This window comes from Chelonoidis abingdonii, chromosome 3, assembly GCF_003597395.2.
Source record: "Chelonoidis abingdonii isolate Lonesome George chromosome 3, CheloAbing_2.0, whole genome shotgun sequence".
Taxonomy (NCBI): domain Eukaryota; kingdom Metazoa; phylum Chordata; order Testudines; family Testudinidae; genus Chelonoidis; species Chelonoidis abingdonii.
Genome location: NC_133771.1, coordinates 115,540,397 through 115,559,206, shown reverse-complemented (window position 1 = coordinate 115,559,206; position 18,810 = coordinate 115,540,397). Strand labels below are relative to the sequence as shown.

The window sequence follows — 18,810 nt, the reverse complement described above, 5'->3', positions numbered from 1 at the left end:
GCCTCGATCCGAGTCCACACTCAGGGCTCAGCAGTCTTTGCTTCAAACTCTAGGACCCTACTGACCCTTTGGAGCCATGTAGTATCCTTGCTCACCTGATGCTTCTCTATCCTTCAGTGAAATGGATCTGACCATACACATGTCAAAGCGTGTGTGCGGCTTAACAGCCAATAAATGAAATCTCCTTCCGGTGTGTCTCGATTATCTTTTGATGATTCATACATATAAGAGTTTTATCAGCTGTTGAACACTTGGGTGCAGCAAACATTGGCAGGAGCTGTCTCGATTCAATGTGGGATACTTAAAGCGTTGAAAAGCATCTTTTAAACTACACTTTGCGGACTTAAAAACACTTGAAGCTGCAAATGGGTGCAAATCGACATTGAAATTTGCATATTAAAATTAAATTTAACTATGAAAATACAGATCTACTGGCTAATGAAGTCCAACATTTAAGGTCAGTCTTATTTACAACTTAATCCGCACATAGTTAAAGTTCAGATAGTATCCTCTAAGAAAAGAGCAACCTTTCGCTACGTGGCTATGTCGTACGATCGCTACCGCACAGCATAGTATAGCTGAATATCAAAGCGTGATTCGCAATCTCATCCATTACCAGTCAGACCGGCAACTCAAAGGCACTCTTTTGCTGCAAGTATAGCTGAAGGAACTACATCGGTCGCACTAGACCTCGCATTCGTCTACTCCCTATCCACACTCCTGGCTTTGTGCGCTTTCTCATTCTTACTGCGGTGAGGTAAGTCGAAGCTGGTGACCACGATACTTTACGGACCCGACCAACTGCTGCTCTTTCGCAGGGCCAGGCTCCTATCTTCTAATTTCTGTGCATCGTGAAGTACCAGAATTGACGTATACGATAGTGAACGCATTATCGATAAAATGAGCAGCAAGTGCAACATTCCTATGATATCCATCTCGCTCGCTGATCCTAAGATAACTCCAGTCCAGACATGATAAAGGTTGATCAACATTAGATTAGGTAGAATCAAGCATCCGCTAGTCACCCTAACAATGTAATCCAGTCCATACCGAAGTCTAGTAGTATTCCACTGGGTACGACTACAAGCCCTTAGTAATCAGTTTACTCAAACTCATTACTTGTGCAGATAAATCGGCGCATGATGAAAGAAGTTAGTCTGTGCTTCCCCACTGGGGGCACATTGACGATCAGGTGGCATACCACTCCCCAGACATAACTGTTGATAACTAAATGGCTAAGATATGCCGTACACAGGTGTAAGAGTTTTAATTAACTGGCATCTAATTTTACCCCCCAGAAAGTACACATGCTGAAGTAATATCCCTAAAGATAGCAGCTTGTTCAGACCTCATTGCTCACTATAGCTGTCACTATATCTTTCACTAACACGAAGTAATTGCAAACTGAGTGGTAGGCTATCAGAGACCCTCACCTTGGTGCCCTAGGCACTCCTATAAACCGTAGTAGGAACTCAGGAAGGTGTCGCATAAGGGTGTGCAAGCCCCGAGTCTATGCTGCCAGCTACAACCCTGGCTCACACTAGACTCAAGGCGAAAGTGCGGGAGGTGGGGTTGGGCAGACTACAGGACACACCTCACCACATTGCTCGTAGAAAAGGAGAAGTCAGACATGTGTGGGGCCCCCTAGGCAGGCTGAACTGCATTGATGGACTCCAGCTCCAAGTGGATAATAAGATGTCTGAGAGACACCATGTGATAGTCAGGCACAGAACCACTGCTCCAGGGCGACTGAATAATGGAACTCCGCCAACATTCGTGTAGAGACACCGGTCAGGCGTTACTCTTCAACACTAAACACTGTGTTTCGGCATAACTAGAATCCACTACCATCTACCTTGTGCATGGTCACGTACTTGATGGATTCCAGCCATAGCGTCTTCTTTCTCTGTGGATAGCGTGGTTCACTCCCAGTGCTTGCAAGGCTCAACGCGTATCAGACAGAAAAACACGATCCAACAACACTAACGGTGGCTGCGTGCTATACAGCATGACAAACCGTGACACCACAGAACCCCACCACTCTACCAACAGCAGCTCGCGTCCATGTTTCGCCCTCTAATCACACTCTCTCACGCCCCCAGCCGCATCCTGCGCTATCCACATTACTCCCCCTCTCGCGGTAGCCACGGGGTCCTCCTCTGGGTCCTCACATTTTACCTGCACAAGAGGCGCGTCCGCGCCATGACTCCTCACACTCGGGCCTCCTGAGCCAGGAGCCTCCCCTGTTCCCTTATCACCCATGAGCCTTCTCTTGTCTCGCCCGCGCCAGCACCAGAGCCTGCACGTTCGGCGCGCGCGCAGCGTGCGCCACTCTCGTTTGCTCTACATTGCTCCACTCCAGCCCGCCCACACCCACAGCGATACTGCCTCCAACTCGCCGCACTTGTGATGCCGCGTGGTCCGAGAGGCCGCTAAGCTACGTCCTCCCTAGCGGGGCGCGGGATAGCCATCGAGGTTGCACATGGTGCTTTACTCTTGCGCAGGTGTCTGGCATGGAGCGCGTCGTGGCCCTTGCCCGGCCAAATCATGGGGAGAGCGCGGGCCTGTCTTTGATCGGCAGGTCAGCTTGCAGATGCGTGCCTGCGACGTCGTCGGTCTCCCTGAGAGTAATGGAAACGCCGTGTGAGCGCGCTCTTGTGGTTGACTCGGGGCGGCGTATCGACGTGAAGCTAGACGCGAAGGGGCTCTGCCTCGGGACAGGCTGCTTGAGCGTCGCGAGCCTGAAGTGTCGGGGGGGTACGCTTAGCTCCTTTTGTTCCATCCCGGAGAGCGGTCGAAGTAAGCTAGCGGCTGGCGCAGGTCGAGAGCCGAGAGTGGATGGGGGACCTTAGCGACTTGCTAGGACGCGCTGCCTTGTGACCTTGCTCCCCTTGAGGTTGGGTAGGGGCGCTAGGAGGGTGGAGCCCGCCCCTCTCCGCAGGCTGTTGACTGGTGTAGGCGTTGCGGGGGCGGAAGCAGCGCCTTGGCCTCCCCAAGCCTGCTGGGGGGGCGCTCCGGGAGCCCGCCCTCTCGTGTCTTTGTTGGGCGGTTGGGGCGGAGGACGGCCGAGGTCCTCCCAAGGCCTGCCCCTTGGGGTCGTGGGACGGGCCCTCTCAGCTCCCGGGAAGGGCGCGGTGGGCGCGCGTTGGCGCCCGGAGGAGGCTTCCCTGTCGGAGTCTCGAGGGTCCGCTTGGGAACCGTTATTGGCTCTGCCGGCGCAGGCCGCCCGGGACACCTTGGCGTCGGGAGCTGCGGGGCTGGTCTGCTGGCTCCATGAGTGGTGGAAAGAGCCTTTCGGGGCTGGCCGATGGACGGGATCTCCCACCGTGCTCTGCCGTGGGCCCTCTCCGTTAGTCTAGATCTCTGCCTGCAGGGCCTGGAGCGGTGCAGGGACTGGATTCCCAGGCTCCTTTACGTGCGCGCCTTCCCTCGTTCTCCCACTCCGCTCCTGGCGGTTCACCTCGCTTGGCACAGCCTTCGCGGTCATCTTTTCCCCTGGGAGCGGTGCCCTGGCGGATTCCTGTCCCCATCGCTCCTAAGCATTTCACTATCGTCTACCCTCCCCTTTCTCCTGCCTTTTCCGGTCTGCACCGCGCTGCATGTCCGCCCTGCGCTCACGCGGGGCGATGCTAGACTTTACATCCGTTTCTACTCCCTAGGAGTCTCCGATTTATCCGTCGCTCCACTGCGGTTGGCCTCTCCCAGGCTATGTCTGATGTTCATGATCTATCGAGCGGCGTTCTTGATCCAATGGCACCAGTTTTCTTATTACCTGACGATTGTTCAGCTTGAGCAGTAGCGTGCAGCGCCTTAACACTAATAGGTATAAGATCTTACGGCGGAGGTACGGAGTGAGACAACTGCGCAGTTGACGTAATTTGCATCAATTTCTATACACGCATTGAGCTTCTGTAGCAAAAGTTAAGTTAGTGGATCACAATGAGGGAGGAATAAGCGCATTGATAAACAAAGTGTTATTAAAAATGTGTATCCAGGACAAATCAAGCCATTGAACTGTAAGGTATTTGCTGCTTGAGCCTTAGTTTTAGCAGAGATATTACTCCGTGTTACAAATATGCGGTTTCCAATAATTTGTGTGATTGCTATGACTAGAAAGATGTATTCCACAGTGGACAGCAATCTAGAAGTTGATTAGTTTTAGGTTGAGCTTTTTGATCCTTCCCGTATTCTCTATAACAATAGTATTTCTATTAAACGTATGGTCCATCAGTCAGAGAATATCACTATAAATAGTTAATTCTTTAATTTCTGGTGTGGTTTTGGTCGTTACAGTGCCTAGCAGGGCAAGTATGTATACCAAACAGAATTCACATCCATTGTCTGGAGTCATATAGCGTTTTTTTTCAAAATTAGAAAATAACTTTCATGTATTTTGTTAAATTTATATCTTTGGTAAATGTCAGATGGTTTGGCATTTAGTCCTTGCAGGTCAAACCCGCCCAAATAGGAAATTGGGGCCCTACCAATTCCAGTCTTTTGGATGCTCGGGAGGGCGTCAATAGATTGTAGGATGGTTTAGGGGAATAGGATTCACTGGAGTTATTAAATCTTCCACTTGGCTATCTTGTATATGCCCCGAGTATATTGTAAGGATCTGTGGCTGAGGGCACACTGCCCTACTTCAGGGGATTGTAATTCGCTATGGGTCCAGACGCAAAAAAGCGTTGTGGTGGTGGGATGGCAGGTTAATCTGTAGGACTGGTGGTTCGATGTTACGCTTCTGCACTTCTGACCTCCGTGCAGACAGTGGCACTGCGATTCAGACGCTGGGCGTGGAGTGGTGAGGAGCCCAGCTCTGAAGGAAGAGCAGCAGCAGCACAGGAGTAAGGATGGCATGGTTGGCATTGCTATCTCTTACTTCTGCCACTGCTACCTGCAGGCAAAGCTGGGCCTCACGTCAGCAGTGCTAGCTCGGGAGCCAGCACACAGAATAAGGGTGACACGGGTATGCATTGCTATCTACTTCTCCACTGCTCTGATGGGGCTGACAGCCCACAGGTTGCACTCTCCAGCTGCTCAGCCCTGAAGGACAGCACAGAAGTATGGTGGATACCACAATCCCCTTAAAATAACCTTGTGACCTCCTTCTCCCTCCCCTTGGCAACTCCTGTTTGGATCGGACCTCCCTCACTATTGAGACACAATTGGTCTCCCTCATGAGATTTTGGCATAGTGTAGGGTAAGAAGTGCACACAAGACCACGATATCATGGTCTGTGATGTGTTTTTTTTGGTAGGCTGGGGGAGCGGTGGAGCCCGTGGGCTCCCAAGCAGGGTCCAGAATGGTTGCTAGGATGGCTCGATGGCCTAGGCCAACAAGACTCAGGGCTTATTCGAGCTAGTCAGGGCGGGTAAATATTTTGCCAAGGGCCATGGGTTTCGAAGATTGTGATGAAAGGGTGGTTAGAAAGCGTGTGTTCCCCGTCCCCCCCCCCACACCAATTGGTGGTGGCCCGCCCCTGCCCTCTTTATTGACCCCCGCACACACACACTTCTCACCCTCTGACTCTTGCCCCATCAAGCCATCCCCCCAGGGACCCCCGTGCCATCACATCCCTTGTTCCCTAGCCCTGCTGCCTGACCCACCTGTCCCTGAGTCCCCTGCGTGCCCCATCCACCTCTGCACTCGTTTTCTAGCCGGTTAGCTGTTAACGAACAGTACATCAAGTGGAAATTGACAAGCAGGGGCCAGTTCAGGGACAGTTGGGTCAGAGGCAGTCCAGGGCTAGGGAACAGCCGGATTTGCGGGCCTTGTGAATATTGATCAACACGCATTATGGTTGGCAAAACGCTATAATTGCCCTTTTTAAGGCTAGCCCTCTAATGACCAGCCCTACTGGGGCTGGGAGTCCTGGGGCTGATCTCATACTACAGGACCCACGTAGAGATGCGGGAAAGTGGACTCAGGTTAGAGTCGTCGGGGACTCGAAATAGCACCAGGAAGAAAGGATTTAGTTAATTCGATGTCAAAGAGGATGTACCCTGATCCCTTAAGTAGTGTACTGCTGACCAACTCAGTTGCGTTATTGAAGACAATAGAATCTAACATATCAATATTTACAAAAAATAAACATCATAGAGAAGACTAGTATAAACATAGTAGGATAGGCTAGTATTATCAAAAGTAGGTAATTTAGAGCTCCAGAATAATGACAAACATTAGAACTATGGTCTATGTATAGAAAATAGCCATCACTCGATATTGATAATTAGTGGTTTTTAGTCGATGATTTTGTCACAGTATGTCAGCAGCATGGTGAAGACTTGCCCCAGAAGCCGACCTGGGAGCAGGACTGTGGCTTCTAGTCACGCTTGCCTCTCAGAGTCTCTGCTCCAGGGTAGATGGTGGGATTGGGGAGCAAGTGCTTGGACCCTGCTCCGAATCTGGTCTCTCCGATGAGCAATTTTTGTGTACTCAAGATTTCAATTTGATCATGTTTGTTTGCGTTTACACATAAGTGTGAATTCTGTTTTCAATTATTACTGCAACATTAGTTACGGGAGTTTAAAAAAAAAAAAATTGTCTAGGCTGAAATTTTTCAGAAAGCTGATTAGTTGACTTTGAAGCCTAAGTTCCATGTCATGAAAGAGATTTTACACTTATGAGTAATAAGGTACTTTACACATTTTACCTTTAGTTTAAGTTAAATTATCAGTTTTAGATGGATGTAAGACTGCAGGTCTGAGAACCAGCAAGAGACATATTGTGAAGTTGAATTTTGTGTGACATTTATAAGGTTGGTAGAGAATAATCAGAAAATTTAATGGGCGTTATAACAACTTCTTCAGATTCCGTTTTGGTTTCCAAGTTTTGTGATTTTCATCTTCATTTACTGTTTCCGTGACATGGTGTATGTGGGAGTTTGCAGAAAGCACCCAGTGTGTGAGTGCAGTGTGTGTCGCAGGGCTGCTAGGGGCCGTGTGCTGAGGCCGAGGCTGAGCCCTGAGTTGGGGGCGGGGCTTACCTGATTAGCGGGTCCTATACTACGGAGCCAGGCACCTCAGGCAGCGGCACAGACAGCTGCAGCGGCACAGGCAAGCAGCAACCAGAGCTGCGCTACCAGGGGAGTTTCACGTTGGGAGATTTCCAGGGGAGGTTCAAGAGGCGGCTAAAGCAGAGAAACCAACGAAGCCAGAAGAGGGAAGAGGCGGGGTCTGCAGCAAACCAGGGCCTTGTTTGGTTTTCCTCGTGGCTGCAGGGTTTTAGCGTCTTGAACTGCCAGGCACAGAGTTGGAAGGGCATTGATTGAACGACATGAAGGCGGCAGGTGGAGAAACACTCGAGGATGAGCCCTGGCTGCGGGTAGCTGTGGCATGTACATGGGTCGCTGGAGGGGGCACCTGAAGGAGTTTGTCTGCATGAAGTGCCCCCTGATAGAGCTGCTGGAAGAAGATCACGAGGACTGGCCAGCTGCGGTTGGAAACTCTGGCTGAGTTTAGAAGGGGGTTTGAGCAGATGATTGGAACACAGACATGATGAGGCAAGGGATAAGCTCAGAACGAGCAGATGGAAAGCAGACCAAAGCAATTCTGATTGAGCTGCTGTGTGAGAGACGTGCAATTTGGATCCAGTGCTAACTAAGCGAGGTGGCTGCCTGTCCTATACGTGGCCTCATTTTACCACTTTCTTTCCCAGAGCAGCTGGCTCAGTGCTTGCGCGTCTGTATTGGTTTTACATGCAACTGTAAGGACTAGGAAATCATTTTTTAACAAAATGAAAAGCTTTCTTTTTCAAAATGCATTCCCTCTTGTGCGATGTCTGCCTCCTAGCATTCAGCTTGGGCAGGACCTTTTTCCAACAGCTGTGCCTGTAAGGGAAACAAAGCGCCTCCTTCTGGGCTGAACCTTGTTCTTGTCCCGTACATGGTGAGACCCTCCCTAACCCCCCAATTATTTCCTGATTCCTATGCTGCTTCAACTAACCTTTGTCGTCTGGTTTGCACCAGGCAGCCTTTAATTTACACCATGTTTCCAGAGGAACTATGTGAGTGGGGTGGGCTTTTTTTTATTTTTGTTCTATTGGTTTTAATATTCTGTGCGACTAATGGCATATTTGAAGATAATGTTGCTCGGAGGTAACTGGAACTATAATTGTCCTGCAAAAGCCTTAATTATATTAGTTGAGAGTGGAAGTTTGTGACTAGGTTGGAGCAACCAATGCACGCGGCACAATCGGGAATTGAACCGCGACAGAGAAATAGACACTCTAGGAACACGTTTGTTTGGAGTGTGTGTGAAAAAATTGAGATTTGCTGGCTCCTGTGCCGCTGCAGCTGTCTGTGCCGCTGCCTGAGTGCCTGGCTCCTTATATAGGACCCCTAATCAGGTAAGCCCCGCCCCCAACTCAGGGCTCAGCCTCGCTCTCAGCACACGGCCCCTAGCAGCCTGCACACACACTCACTCACACACAAACTCCACAATACAATGTCACGTGACAGTAATGAGATGAAATAAAACTGGAAACCAAAACGTTATCTGAAGTTTGTTATACATAAATTTTCTGATTATCTCTACCAACTTATAAATGTCACACAAAATTAACTTTCACATATATGTCTCTTTGCTGGGTTCTCAGACCTCAGTCTTACATCCTCTAAACTTATATTTAATTAAACTAAAGGTAAAATGTTTAAAAGTACCTTAGTTACTCATAAGTGTAAAATCTCTTTTGAAAATGGAACTTAGGCTTCTAAGTCACTAATCAGCTTTTGAAAATTTCAGCCTAGACTTTTTTTTTTTTTAAACTCCCGTAACTAATGTTGCAGTATATTGAAAACAGAATTCACTTATGTGTAAGCAAACAACATGATTCAAATGTTGAAAGTCTTGAGACACAATTGCTCATGGAGAGCCAGATTCTGGAGCAGGGTCCATCCTTGCTCCCCAATCCCACCATCACCCTGGAGCAGGAGGGGACTTGAGAGGCAAGCTGTGACTGAGCCACAGTCTGCTTCCCAGGTCGGTCCTGGGGCAGTGCTTCACCATGCTGCTGAATACATGTGACAAAATCATGACTAAACCCTAATTATCAATATCTTGTGATGGTCTATGTTTCTATACATAGACCATAGTTCTATGTTTGTCAGTTTTATTTTTTCTGCAAAGTACCTCTAAATTACACTTTTTGATAAATACTAGCAAACATATCTCCTACATGTTTTTATACTTAGTTGTCTCTATGATGTTTATTTTTGTAAAGATTTGATATAGTTAGATTCCTTAATTTTGTCTTTCATAAGAATAGTGTCATAACTACTAAGGGAAGGGTAACAACCCTCCTGTAGACAATACGATAAAATCCTTCCTGGCCAGAGGCACCAAAATCCTTTTACCTGTAAAGAGTTAAGAAGATCAGGTAACCTGGCTGACACCTGACCCAAAGGACCAATAAGGGGACAAGAGACTTTCAAATCTGGGCAGGGGAAGGGCTTTTGTTTGTGCTCTTTGTTTTGGTATTGTTCGCTCTTGGGACTAAGAGGGACCGGACATCAATCCATGCTCTTCAAATCTTTCTGAACAAGTTGTTCATATTTCAGACTTGTAAGTAACAGCCAGGCAAGGCGTATTAGTTTATCTTTGTTTTTCTCAACTTGTGAATGTTTCTTTGCTAGAGGGAGGTATCCCTGATTTGCTGTAACTTTGAAACTAAGGCTAGAGGGGGTTCGTCTGGGCTCTTTGAATCTGATTACCCTGTAAAGTTATTTTCCATCCTGATTTTATAGAGATGATTTTTACCTTTTCTTTTTAAATCAAACCCTTCTTTTAAGAACCTGACTGATTTTTCCAAAGATCCAGGGGTGTGGGTCTTTGATCACTTTTGTAACCAATTGGTTAGGATATTATTCTCAAACCTCCCCAGGAAAGGGGGTATAAGGGCTTCGGAGGAAATTTGGGGAAAGAGGAACTCCAAGTGGTCCTTTCCCTGTTTCTTGTTAAATCTCTTGGTGGTGGTGGCGGCAGGTTTTAACTTAAGCTGGTAGGAAAAAGCTTAGAGGGCTTTCATGCGGGTCCCCACATCTGTATCCTAGAGTTCAGAGTGGGGAAGGTAGCTTGACAAATGCATACCGGTAATTATTTCAAAAGTTGAACAGTAAATGGAAAGGCCCAGCAAGGAGTCAAAGAATATCCAGTATATCATTCATGAACTACGAAAATCTTTCTGAATTGATAACTTAAGTGACTGGCAAACATTATGTTTGAAATATGCAGGATGTGACTGTCTCTGTCAAATACTACAAAATACATCCACTAGACTGCCACAGAAATAAAGACTGCAGTTTAAACTTTGCCTCTTCAGAATCCACTTTCCAGCTCCACTATTTTTCTTTCCTTTTCCTAATCAAAAGTCCTAATCTTTTTTTAAAGGTCACTCTCAAGAAAAACTTGACCTAATAAAATACACTACTCATTCTCAGAATAGAATTTTAAAATTTACAACTTATTGCTAAATACAACCTCCCTTTTAAAAAAGAGAACGTTTGTTTATATTGTTACAAATGAAAATCTATCCTTGATTCTATTTTTCTTCTCTGTTTTAACAATAAACTAAGGCTATGTCTACACTACAAAGTTAAGTCAACTTAAGTTATGTTGACAATCCTCCACCACTGTAATTAAACCGCTGGTGCATATCCACACAATGCTCCTTGTGACAGCAGAGTATGTCCACAGTTGGTGCTCTTGCATCGACATACAGAGCAGTGCACTCGTGGGCAGCTATCCCTTTGTGCAACTTGCCACCATCTGCCACTGGGTGCTCTGGGAAAGGATTGCAGTGCAATCCTATCATATAAGGTAGCATCCTATCATATAATTTTTTTCATTCCATCATTCCATGGGCTTCCTACTATGTTTTACACTGTTTTTGAACAGCCCCTGTAAATTGTGTGTCCGCCATCTCTGGCTAAAAGCATGGATCCTGTCTGTCTTGTGATGAGTGTTATGAACACAATGCGGCTGATCTTGCAGTATTTCATGATCTGCGATCTGATAATGCCACCATGGTGCCTGTCCTGCTGTGTGCTATGGAAAGAAACAATTCAAGATTGCTGTTGGCATTCATGGAGCAGCTCCACATGGTGGACCCTCAGTACTGGGCTTGGGAAACAAGCACTGAGTGGAGGGATCACATCATGATGCAGGTAGGGGAGGATGAGCAGAGTGAGGAACTTTTGGATGTGCAAAGCCACCTTCCTGGTGCTGTGTTCTGAGCTTCCCCTGTCCTCCAGCACAAGAACACCAAAATGAGAGTTGCCCTCATGGTGGAGAAGTTAGTGGCACTCGCTGTGTGGAAGCTGGCAACTCCAGACTGCCATCAATCAGTTGTGAATCAGTTTGGAGTTGGGAAGTCCTGTGGGAGTTGCAGTGATGCAAGCGTGGAGGGCCATTAATCATCTCCTGTTATGAAGGACTGTGCCTCTGGGCAATGTCAGGAAATAATGGATGGCTTTGCGGCAATGGGATTACCTACTATAAACGGCATGCATAATTCCATTTTGGCCCCAGACCACCTTGTGATGGAACATATCAATAGAAAGGGCTACTTTTCTATTGTATTGCAAGAGTTGGTGGATCACTGGGGTTGTTTCACCGACATCAACGCAGGGTGGTCAGGGAAGGTGCATGACACATGCATCTTCAGGAATAGTGACCTACACAGAAAGCTGCAAGCAGGGACTTTCCAGACCAGAAAATTGTAATTGGGGATGTGGAAATTCAGTTGTGATCCTCGGAGACCCAGCCTACCCGTTGCTCCCGTGGCTCATAAAGCCTTACACCAAAAACCTTGACAACAGCAAGAAGCGCTTAAACAACAGGTGTACTATGCAATTGCTCCAGTTGCCACTGTGTGTGAATTTCATCAGCAACCTTCATGTGTAGGAGACTAATAAAGATTCATTTTGTTTCCCTAAGTTCAATTTTATTTAACAGCTATACAGACATTTCTATTATCTATAAGGGACATGACAATGAAGAGCACTTTTTAATAAGGCTTTCACAGCTGCGTATATGTCCAGCTGTCATTGTGAAACATGCCCCTGAGGTGGAGTGCTGTGGCCCAGGAACATGCTAAGAATGTGTTTGGGGAGGGCACTGAAGGCAGTTGTCAATGAGCTACAGGGGGAGAGCACAGCTGTGTTCCACCTGAAACACAATCAGGGACCTCAGCATGTCTGTTTGGTCCTTGAGCAACTAAATCATCCGCTCCTACCCGTTTCCTCTCCTAGCTACATATTCTCATTTTCATTGATAGCAAGCACGGAGCTTGGAGAGAAGCTATCAACAGCATTAGATTATTGTAGCACCTTCTTGAACACATCTTCCTTACTCTTCCTGGTTTGTCTCCTTAGCAGACACAGCTGCTCAGCTGGTGTACAGGAGGAGACTCTCAAGGCCACATCCGCAGAAACTAAAGAAACAGACAGAGGCAGCCTTGATTCATACTGGTTACATACAGCACCTTCTCACTGTCCCTTGGCAAGCACATAGCATGGAGAGAACCCTAACCATGGGGAGTTGGGCATAAGGGAGAGGGAGTAGGATGGGACAAAGGGAGGGGGATCATTACAAGCGCCTAGGGATACTATTCTGAATACTGGAACCATTTTCCACAGACGAGGGTAATAGAAGCTGATATCTCACTCCTGAGTGTAACCGAATATGCAAGGGTGCAGCTCCTGCATGTGTGCGGCTCCATACTGAGTCCATATGCTGCTCACCTGTGTGCTGCTCTGGTGCCTGCAGACATAACTGTTGATTGGCATGGCAAAGTTTCCTTCTGCAGGGGAAGGAACAAAACAGCCCTCCCAAGGAATCCTCGGCAGAGGATTGCAGAACAACTCCACAAAAAAGTTTCCAAGAGATCAGTATGGAGGATTCCTGGGACATCTCAGTGTGCATCAACTTTTCCATAGGCCCCCCCTCAGTCTAGGTACACAGAGGAATAAGAGGCAGATGCATATAGTGCTACTGTTGGTTATATCTATCCCTCTTCTACACTGGGAAAAAATAGCTCTCTCTCATTTCTCCCTGCAGTATCAAAGCACAATGAGTACTTACTGGGGCGCTCTCCTGTATCAGGCTCTCTGGTACTCTCCTGTATCAGGCGCACCAAAGCCGGAGTGCTGGGACTGGCTAGACCACTCCGGAGTTAAAAACGGGTCCTGGCTCATCAAGCCACTAAACAACTCAGTCACCTGTCCCCCATCCTCCTCCAATTCCACTTCCTTGTCTACCACTTCATCCTCAGGGTTAACACTGCTTGCCACTGCCTCCAACATCCCCATAGGGCTTCTGGCGGTGAAAGTGGGGTCGGCACAGAGGATAGTGTGACTAGACCAACAATTGGCCTCCTTTAACTTCTGGTATGCCTGCCTCAGTTCCTTGATCTTGGCACAGTACTGCTGTGACTCCCTCTCACACCCCTTCAGCTCCATGCCGCAAGCAATCTGCCCATAGGCAAAGTTTCTATGGGTGGAGCGGAGCTGTGACTGCATAGCCTCCTTTCCCCGCAGACCCAGTAGATCCAACAACTCCACGCAGGAGCATGTTTGCTTCAGTGAGCCACCATGCTCAAATGGGAAGATGCTATGTGAACTGTCCACAACAAGCAAGGCAGGAAGAGGAATTTCAAAAATTCTTTGGGCTTTAAAGGGGGAGGGGAACGTGCCTGTGTACTTGGCTGCAGGGCAGCGGAGCCCAAAGTGGTGATCAGAGCAGTCATGAATGGCATTCTGGACACCTCCTGGAGGGCAATTTGGGCAACATAAGCAATGCAGTGTCTACCTTGACACTGCGTCGCTAACTTTGTTGAAAAAAACTCTATGCTGCTCGTCCAGGTTGTTTTATTATGTCGGTGTAGCAGAAGAGTTAAATTGGTTGGTGGAGATTTGCTGTATGTACACCTCCACTGTTTTATTGACGAAAGATAACTTTTGTCGACAAAACTGTTTAATATAAACATGGCTTTAAGGTCTCCATCCTTACTGTCTCCAATTTATAACCTGTTGTACACTGACTCCATTCTTCCTTAAAGAGAGAGATGTAGTGGACTGGAATCCTTTCAGAGTGTATCATTACTACCCCTAACTGGCTGGAGGAGTTCCTTTCTCCTTTCCCAAGAAACACAAGTTCCATTGCTCCTGCCCAATGGGCTGAGCACAGAGCACTTCGTATCTTCGTTGACCTGGCTTATAACTAAACAGAATCAAATCTATAATATGGCATTGCAGATTACTATCACTAACTCCACCAGCAGAGACTCAGTTATTTTGTTTTCACTTCCAGTTTGTATATTACTTGTCCAATGTTGATTGGTTATGCATTACTTAGCTTAGCATCAGTGCTGTAAGACATGATATTTAACTGACAAACTACTGATGTTGAAAGCAAGAACCACCATGCATTATGACAATATTGCATGTAAGTTACCTTGGGTTTGTCATCTATCTCCACTCCTCCAAATTCATTAAAATTTCTGGGAAGTTTCTATTCTGCATGTGAAGAGTTTTTTGGTTTTTTTTCTGCAATACACACAGTAATGTCATGCAGACAAGGCAGTGAAGAAGATTTCTTGGATTAATTTCCTTATGAAGCTTTCAGAGTGTACACACACACACACAGCGTGCGCTGTGTCTGCTACAGCTGCTGAGAAAACTGACTACACAGATTTACTGTGTCAGCTTTCACATCATAGCTCAAAAACCACATTTACCATTACAATAATTTGCAACAAACATTCACCATGTGTATTATAATTTTGTTGCTTATTAATTCCATCTAATTTTATAGAACAAACTGATAAAGAGCTCACTAAACATACTCAGTGTTCGCCAGCTTAATGATTGCTTTCGCCAGCAACAGTGGCCAAAGTTCAGTTTGACAGGTTGTAGCTGGAAGCAACAAATTATTCTCTTCGTTGAAAGGCATAGTATCATCCACAATGATCTTTCGCCAGCATCCCTATGAATGAGAAAAAAAAGAAACATTAAAACAGTGTGATGGAAATAAGAAACAGATTCATTGTAGGAAATCTATGTGTTCTCCAAGAATCCACTCCTAGTGTAGCTTGATTTATATTACTGATTATTTTAATGAATAGGGAAAGTAATGCAGATTGCAATTTAAAACCCTAGTAGGCACACTCAGCATGCCAGATATGGAAGTTCCTTGCTAATTTGATAGAGCTTATTTCCAATTCTGTTACTCTCACAGATCTCTACTAATGCCATGTTAAATCTTAACCTACTGTTTATTCCAAATGATTTGGATATGGCTCTAATTTGGCACTCTGTACACCATGTGCAACACATGCGAAAAGCAGGCAAGAATTTTAAACATGTATATTTGTGTTATATTTTAACATTTAGGACACACCATGATAGATTTTGAAATATTGTTGGTATGCTGCACTATGCAAAGAAAATTGTTCAGAGAATGTGAGAGATTCATGGAATCTGTTTTCAGATCATCCATATTACCACCTCTTTACTGCTTGACTATTTTATTTCACATAGAAATCTAACTGCAATTATTTTCCAGATTTATGTGCAGTATTAAATGCATGGCATATTTTCAATTGCTATCACGGAGTCCCTGGCAACATATGCCAAATGCCTCTTTAAGGCCCCAATCCTGCAAACACTTAGGCTCACACTTGACTTTATGCATATGAATAATCCCATTGTCTTAAATGGGACTACTAATATGCCTAAAACTAAGGATTAGGGCTAAATCATGTAAGGTATAGGGAAGACAAATGATGGTGTAGTTCTATCGACCTCTATAGGTATTCATAATGCAATCACTATGGTATCTGAATTATTTACAAAACCTCAGTTTTAATTTAGTGCTATGAATGAAAATTTAAACTCTTCATGGTTTTGTAATCAGAAGTTCTAAAAATAAGGCACATTTCAGTTTCAAAACATTCACTTGTGTCTCAAACTGAAATAGTAATTAATTTCACCCTTTACATAATCCTTTTGTGTTCATGGATTGTAAGGTGAACTTAAAAATTACCAAACTCAATATTAAACACAACAATGAAACCACGTTAGACTCAACATTGCAAAAAAACATATACAAAGGTATAACTTCCCAAATTAAAAAAACATGGCAAAAATACATATAGGAGCATGCAAAATTCTACCATCAACATTTCACAAAATATGTATTGCTACCAACCTACATCCCTTACCTGTGGTTGTTCTACTGGGGTTTGGATTGCTGGGTGAACCCTGTAATCTGCACCTACTGGTACAGTTTATTTTCTTTTAGGACACCTTGACCTCACCCTTCTAGTGCCTTCTCCAGAATCCCTGAGAAAATGGGATATGATAGAGAACCCAGAAAATGTTTATTTGAAGTCTAATTTTTTCCAAGGATCCATCTGACAAAACTGCAGAGGTTGCCAAAGTACAGTCCATGGATCACTGGTATTTGCAGAGCACTTACTAGCTTGTCACATGCTGCTGCCCTTTTCGTTTCCAGCAAAGACAGCCTCTATGGACCTGTATAACTTGATGGAGAGAATGCACAGAAGCCAGCTTTGGTTTTTCTGCTGCATCAGAGGGAGAGAGGAAACAGAAGTTGTCCTCTGAAAAGGGTAAACCACCAATAGCAGAGGAAATTCCAGGGGAGAAAGGAACCAAGCAAGAGAACCAGGGAAAGCATCTGCAGAATGAAAGGAAGAAAAGGCAGCATAGAATCACATAAAAGGCAATGGACAAGAAGGGGAGCAGGCAACAGAGATACATGGACAGAGAAGCAGGGCAGGAGACAGGAACAAAACAAATTGTGCAAGAGATGAAATGAAGAGCAAAAGAGCACTTAACTGTCTATTTAAAACAAAAAACAAACAACTAAATGCTAGTTGCTTTTCCATGTAAGTAACTGACAATTTCCCAGTAATGTTGCATGATCAAATAGGAAAGGGAAGTAATCAATAAGGGTGTCTCTATTAAAATGTTATCTCCCTTATGAAAAAGCTGCTGAACCCTCAAAGTACAGTATCTGGCATGCTGCTGTGATTAGTTAGAGGGGGCTTATAAGGGCAGGCAGGGCCGGTTCCAGGCACCAGTGGAAAAGCACATGCTTGGGGAAGCACATGCTAAGGGGTGGCATCCCGTCCATTCTTCGGGCAGCATAGTCCGGGCGGCATTTTTTTTTTTGTGCACGCTTCGGCAGTTTGGGTGGTGGTTTTTTCCTGCTTGGGGCGGCAAAAATGGTAGAGTCAGTCCTGAGCACAAGCCAGCCTTTTGGCTCCATTAATGATAAACAAAGGAGCTGAGATTAAGAATAATAAAAAATACAAATTAAATTAGAAAGCATCGGTGACGCAAAACAAACACAGTCAACAAAAGAGGCAAAAAATCCAAAAGGATCAGTGACAAAAGTAGCAAAAATGGCTGTATCGGCTTTTGAGTGACTAGGTCTAAAAGATAGCCACTGACGTTCTCCAGCATACATCATCAAGGAGAGGGTTCCTTAGAAGGTTTCCATGAAGGAAAAGAACCTGCCCCACAAGCAGAAGCTAAGTACTTTCTACTTAAATTAATAAAAGCTTTTTAGGCTATTTTCAAGATATTCGAATCCACTTGGTTATCAGAAGCTGGAGAAAGCTCTGCACTTCACAATGAGGGAAACAAATTCACCATATCAAGGAAAGACAAATGCTCTCCTTTACTTAAACTAATTATTAAGTAAAAAATATGAGTAGTGTTACTACATTATTAAGAGGTGGTAGTGTTAAATGAATTTACATAATGATTTTTGTATTTTTTTAAATTGGTTATCATCTGTATGCTTTAGTTTAGTTTGATAAATTATTTAAATGTAATAGGTACAACAAGGATTCAGGCTAGTGGTTCCTATTGCTATGTAATTGGTGTTTCCACCAATTCTTAAGATTTTAGAAGACAAGAATCTAAAAAGAGAGTTTAAACCATATAATAAGTAAATGAAGGCATCATCATATAGGTAGATATTTCTAAAGGCAACGAATATTTGCTAATGGCCATAACTGATTTTTTAATTTCTCAAGCGCATTTTTGAAAACCAAAAAAGTTTTTGAATGGCAGACTTTTAATTGCTCAAACAATGAAATAAGACATAGCTTTGTTTCCTCTCTCATGTAGCAGTTCAACCAAATGTTTCATAAACCAAGCAGTACAAGTTAATGGGCAAAAAAAAAAAAAAAAAAGGAAATGTTTGTCTACTCATTTTTCTCCATAGCTAAGGATGCAGTAACTCTGTGTAAGTAATTCTTAAGAGTGCATTAGTTACTAATCATACTTTAACAGTTAAATAACACACTGCAGTGTGACAGTCTTCTTTTCCTTTCAGATATTATTTGACTTTTTCCCCTTGACTGATTTTTTTATTTCATATAGTTAGTAAATCTTCAAATCTGTATTGTAATTATCACGCATTGACAATAGCCCCTTTTAAAAGCCTAAATATATATTATTTTAAAATGTACATTGTGAGAGAGGGGGACTGGAGACAGAGGGGAAGTAATTCCTAAGGACTAAACGTAAGTTCAAAATCAGAAATAGAAATCCTTATGAGACAGAGAGCAGAAATGAAGCAGCAAGTTCAGTTTAGGGTAATACTATTTTTGGGGTCAGAATTTTATTTGGTGGAAGAGGGAGGACATGACTGGCAGAAATGAGCTGAATGAATGTGCAGGAGGAAAATCAAGCTAATGGCTCTACTATTTTGCAATTATGTTGAATAAGTACACTCCATGGCAGGTATTAAGATTTAAGAGGCAGCCCTGTGAGAAATG

General features: G+C 44.8%; 1 protein-coding gene across 4 annotated transcripts in view; it reads right to left on the bottom strand.

Moving 5' to 3' along the window:
- The window catches only part of ADGB (androglobin), a 236,172-nt gene that overhangs the window by 163,823 nt on the left and 53,539 nt on the right, over window positions 1-18,810 (bottom strand). For 3 of the 4 annotated variants that reach the window (XM_075064028.1, XM_075064027.1, XM_075064029.1), the window contains one exon: window positions 14,842-14,981. In XM_075064028.1, the coding sequence (XP_074920129.1) occupies window positions 14,842-14,981 (140 nt within the window). Of the gene's footprint in view, window positions 1-12,325; window positions 12,403-14,841; window positions 14,982-18,810 lie in introns of those variants that run through there. The other variant, XM_032789805.2, reaches the window with a different exon arrangement.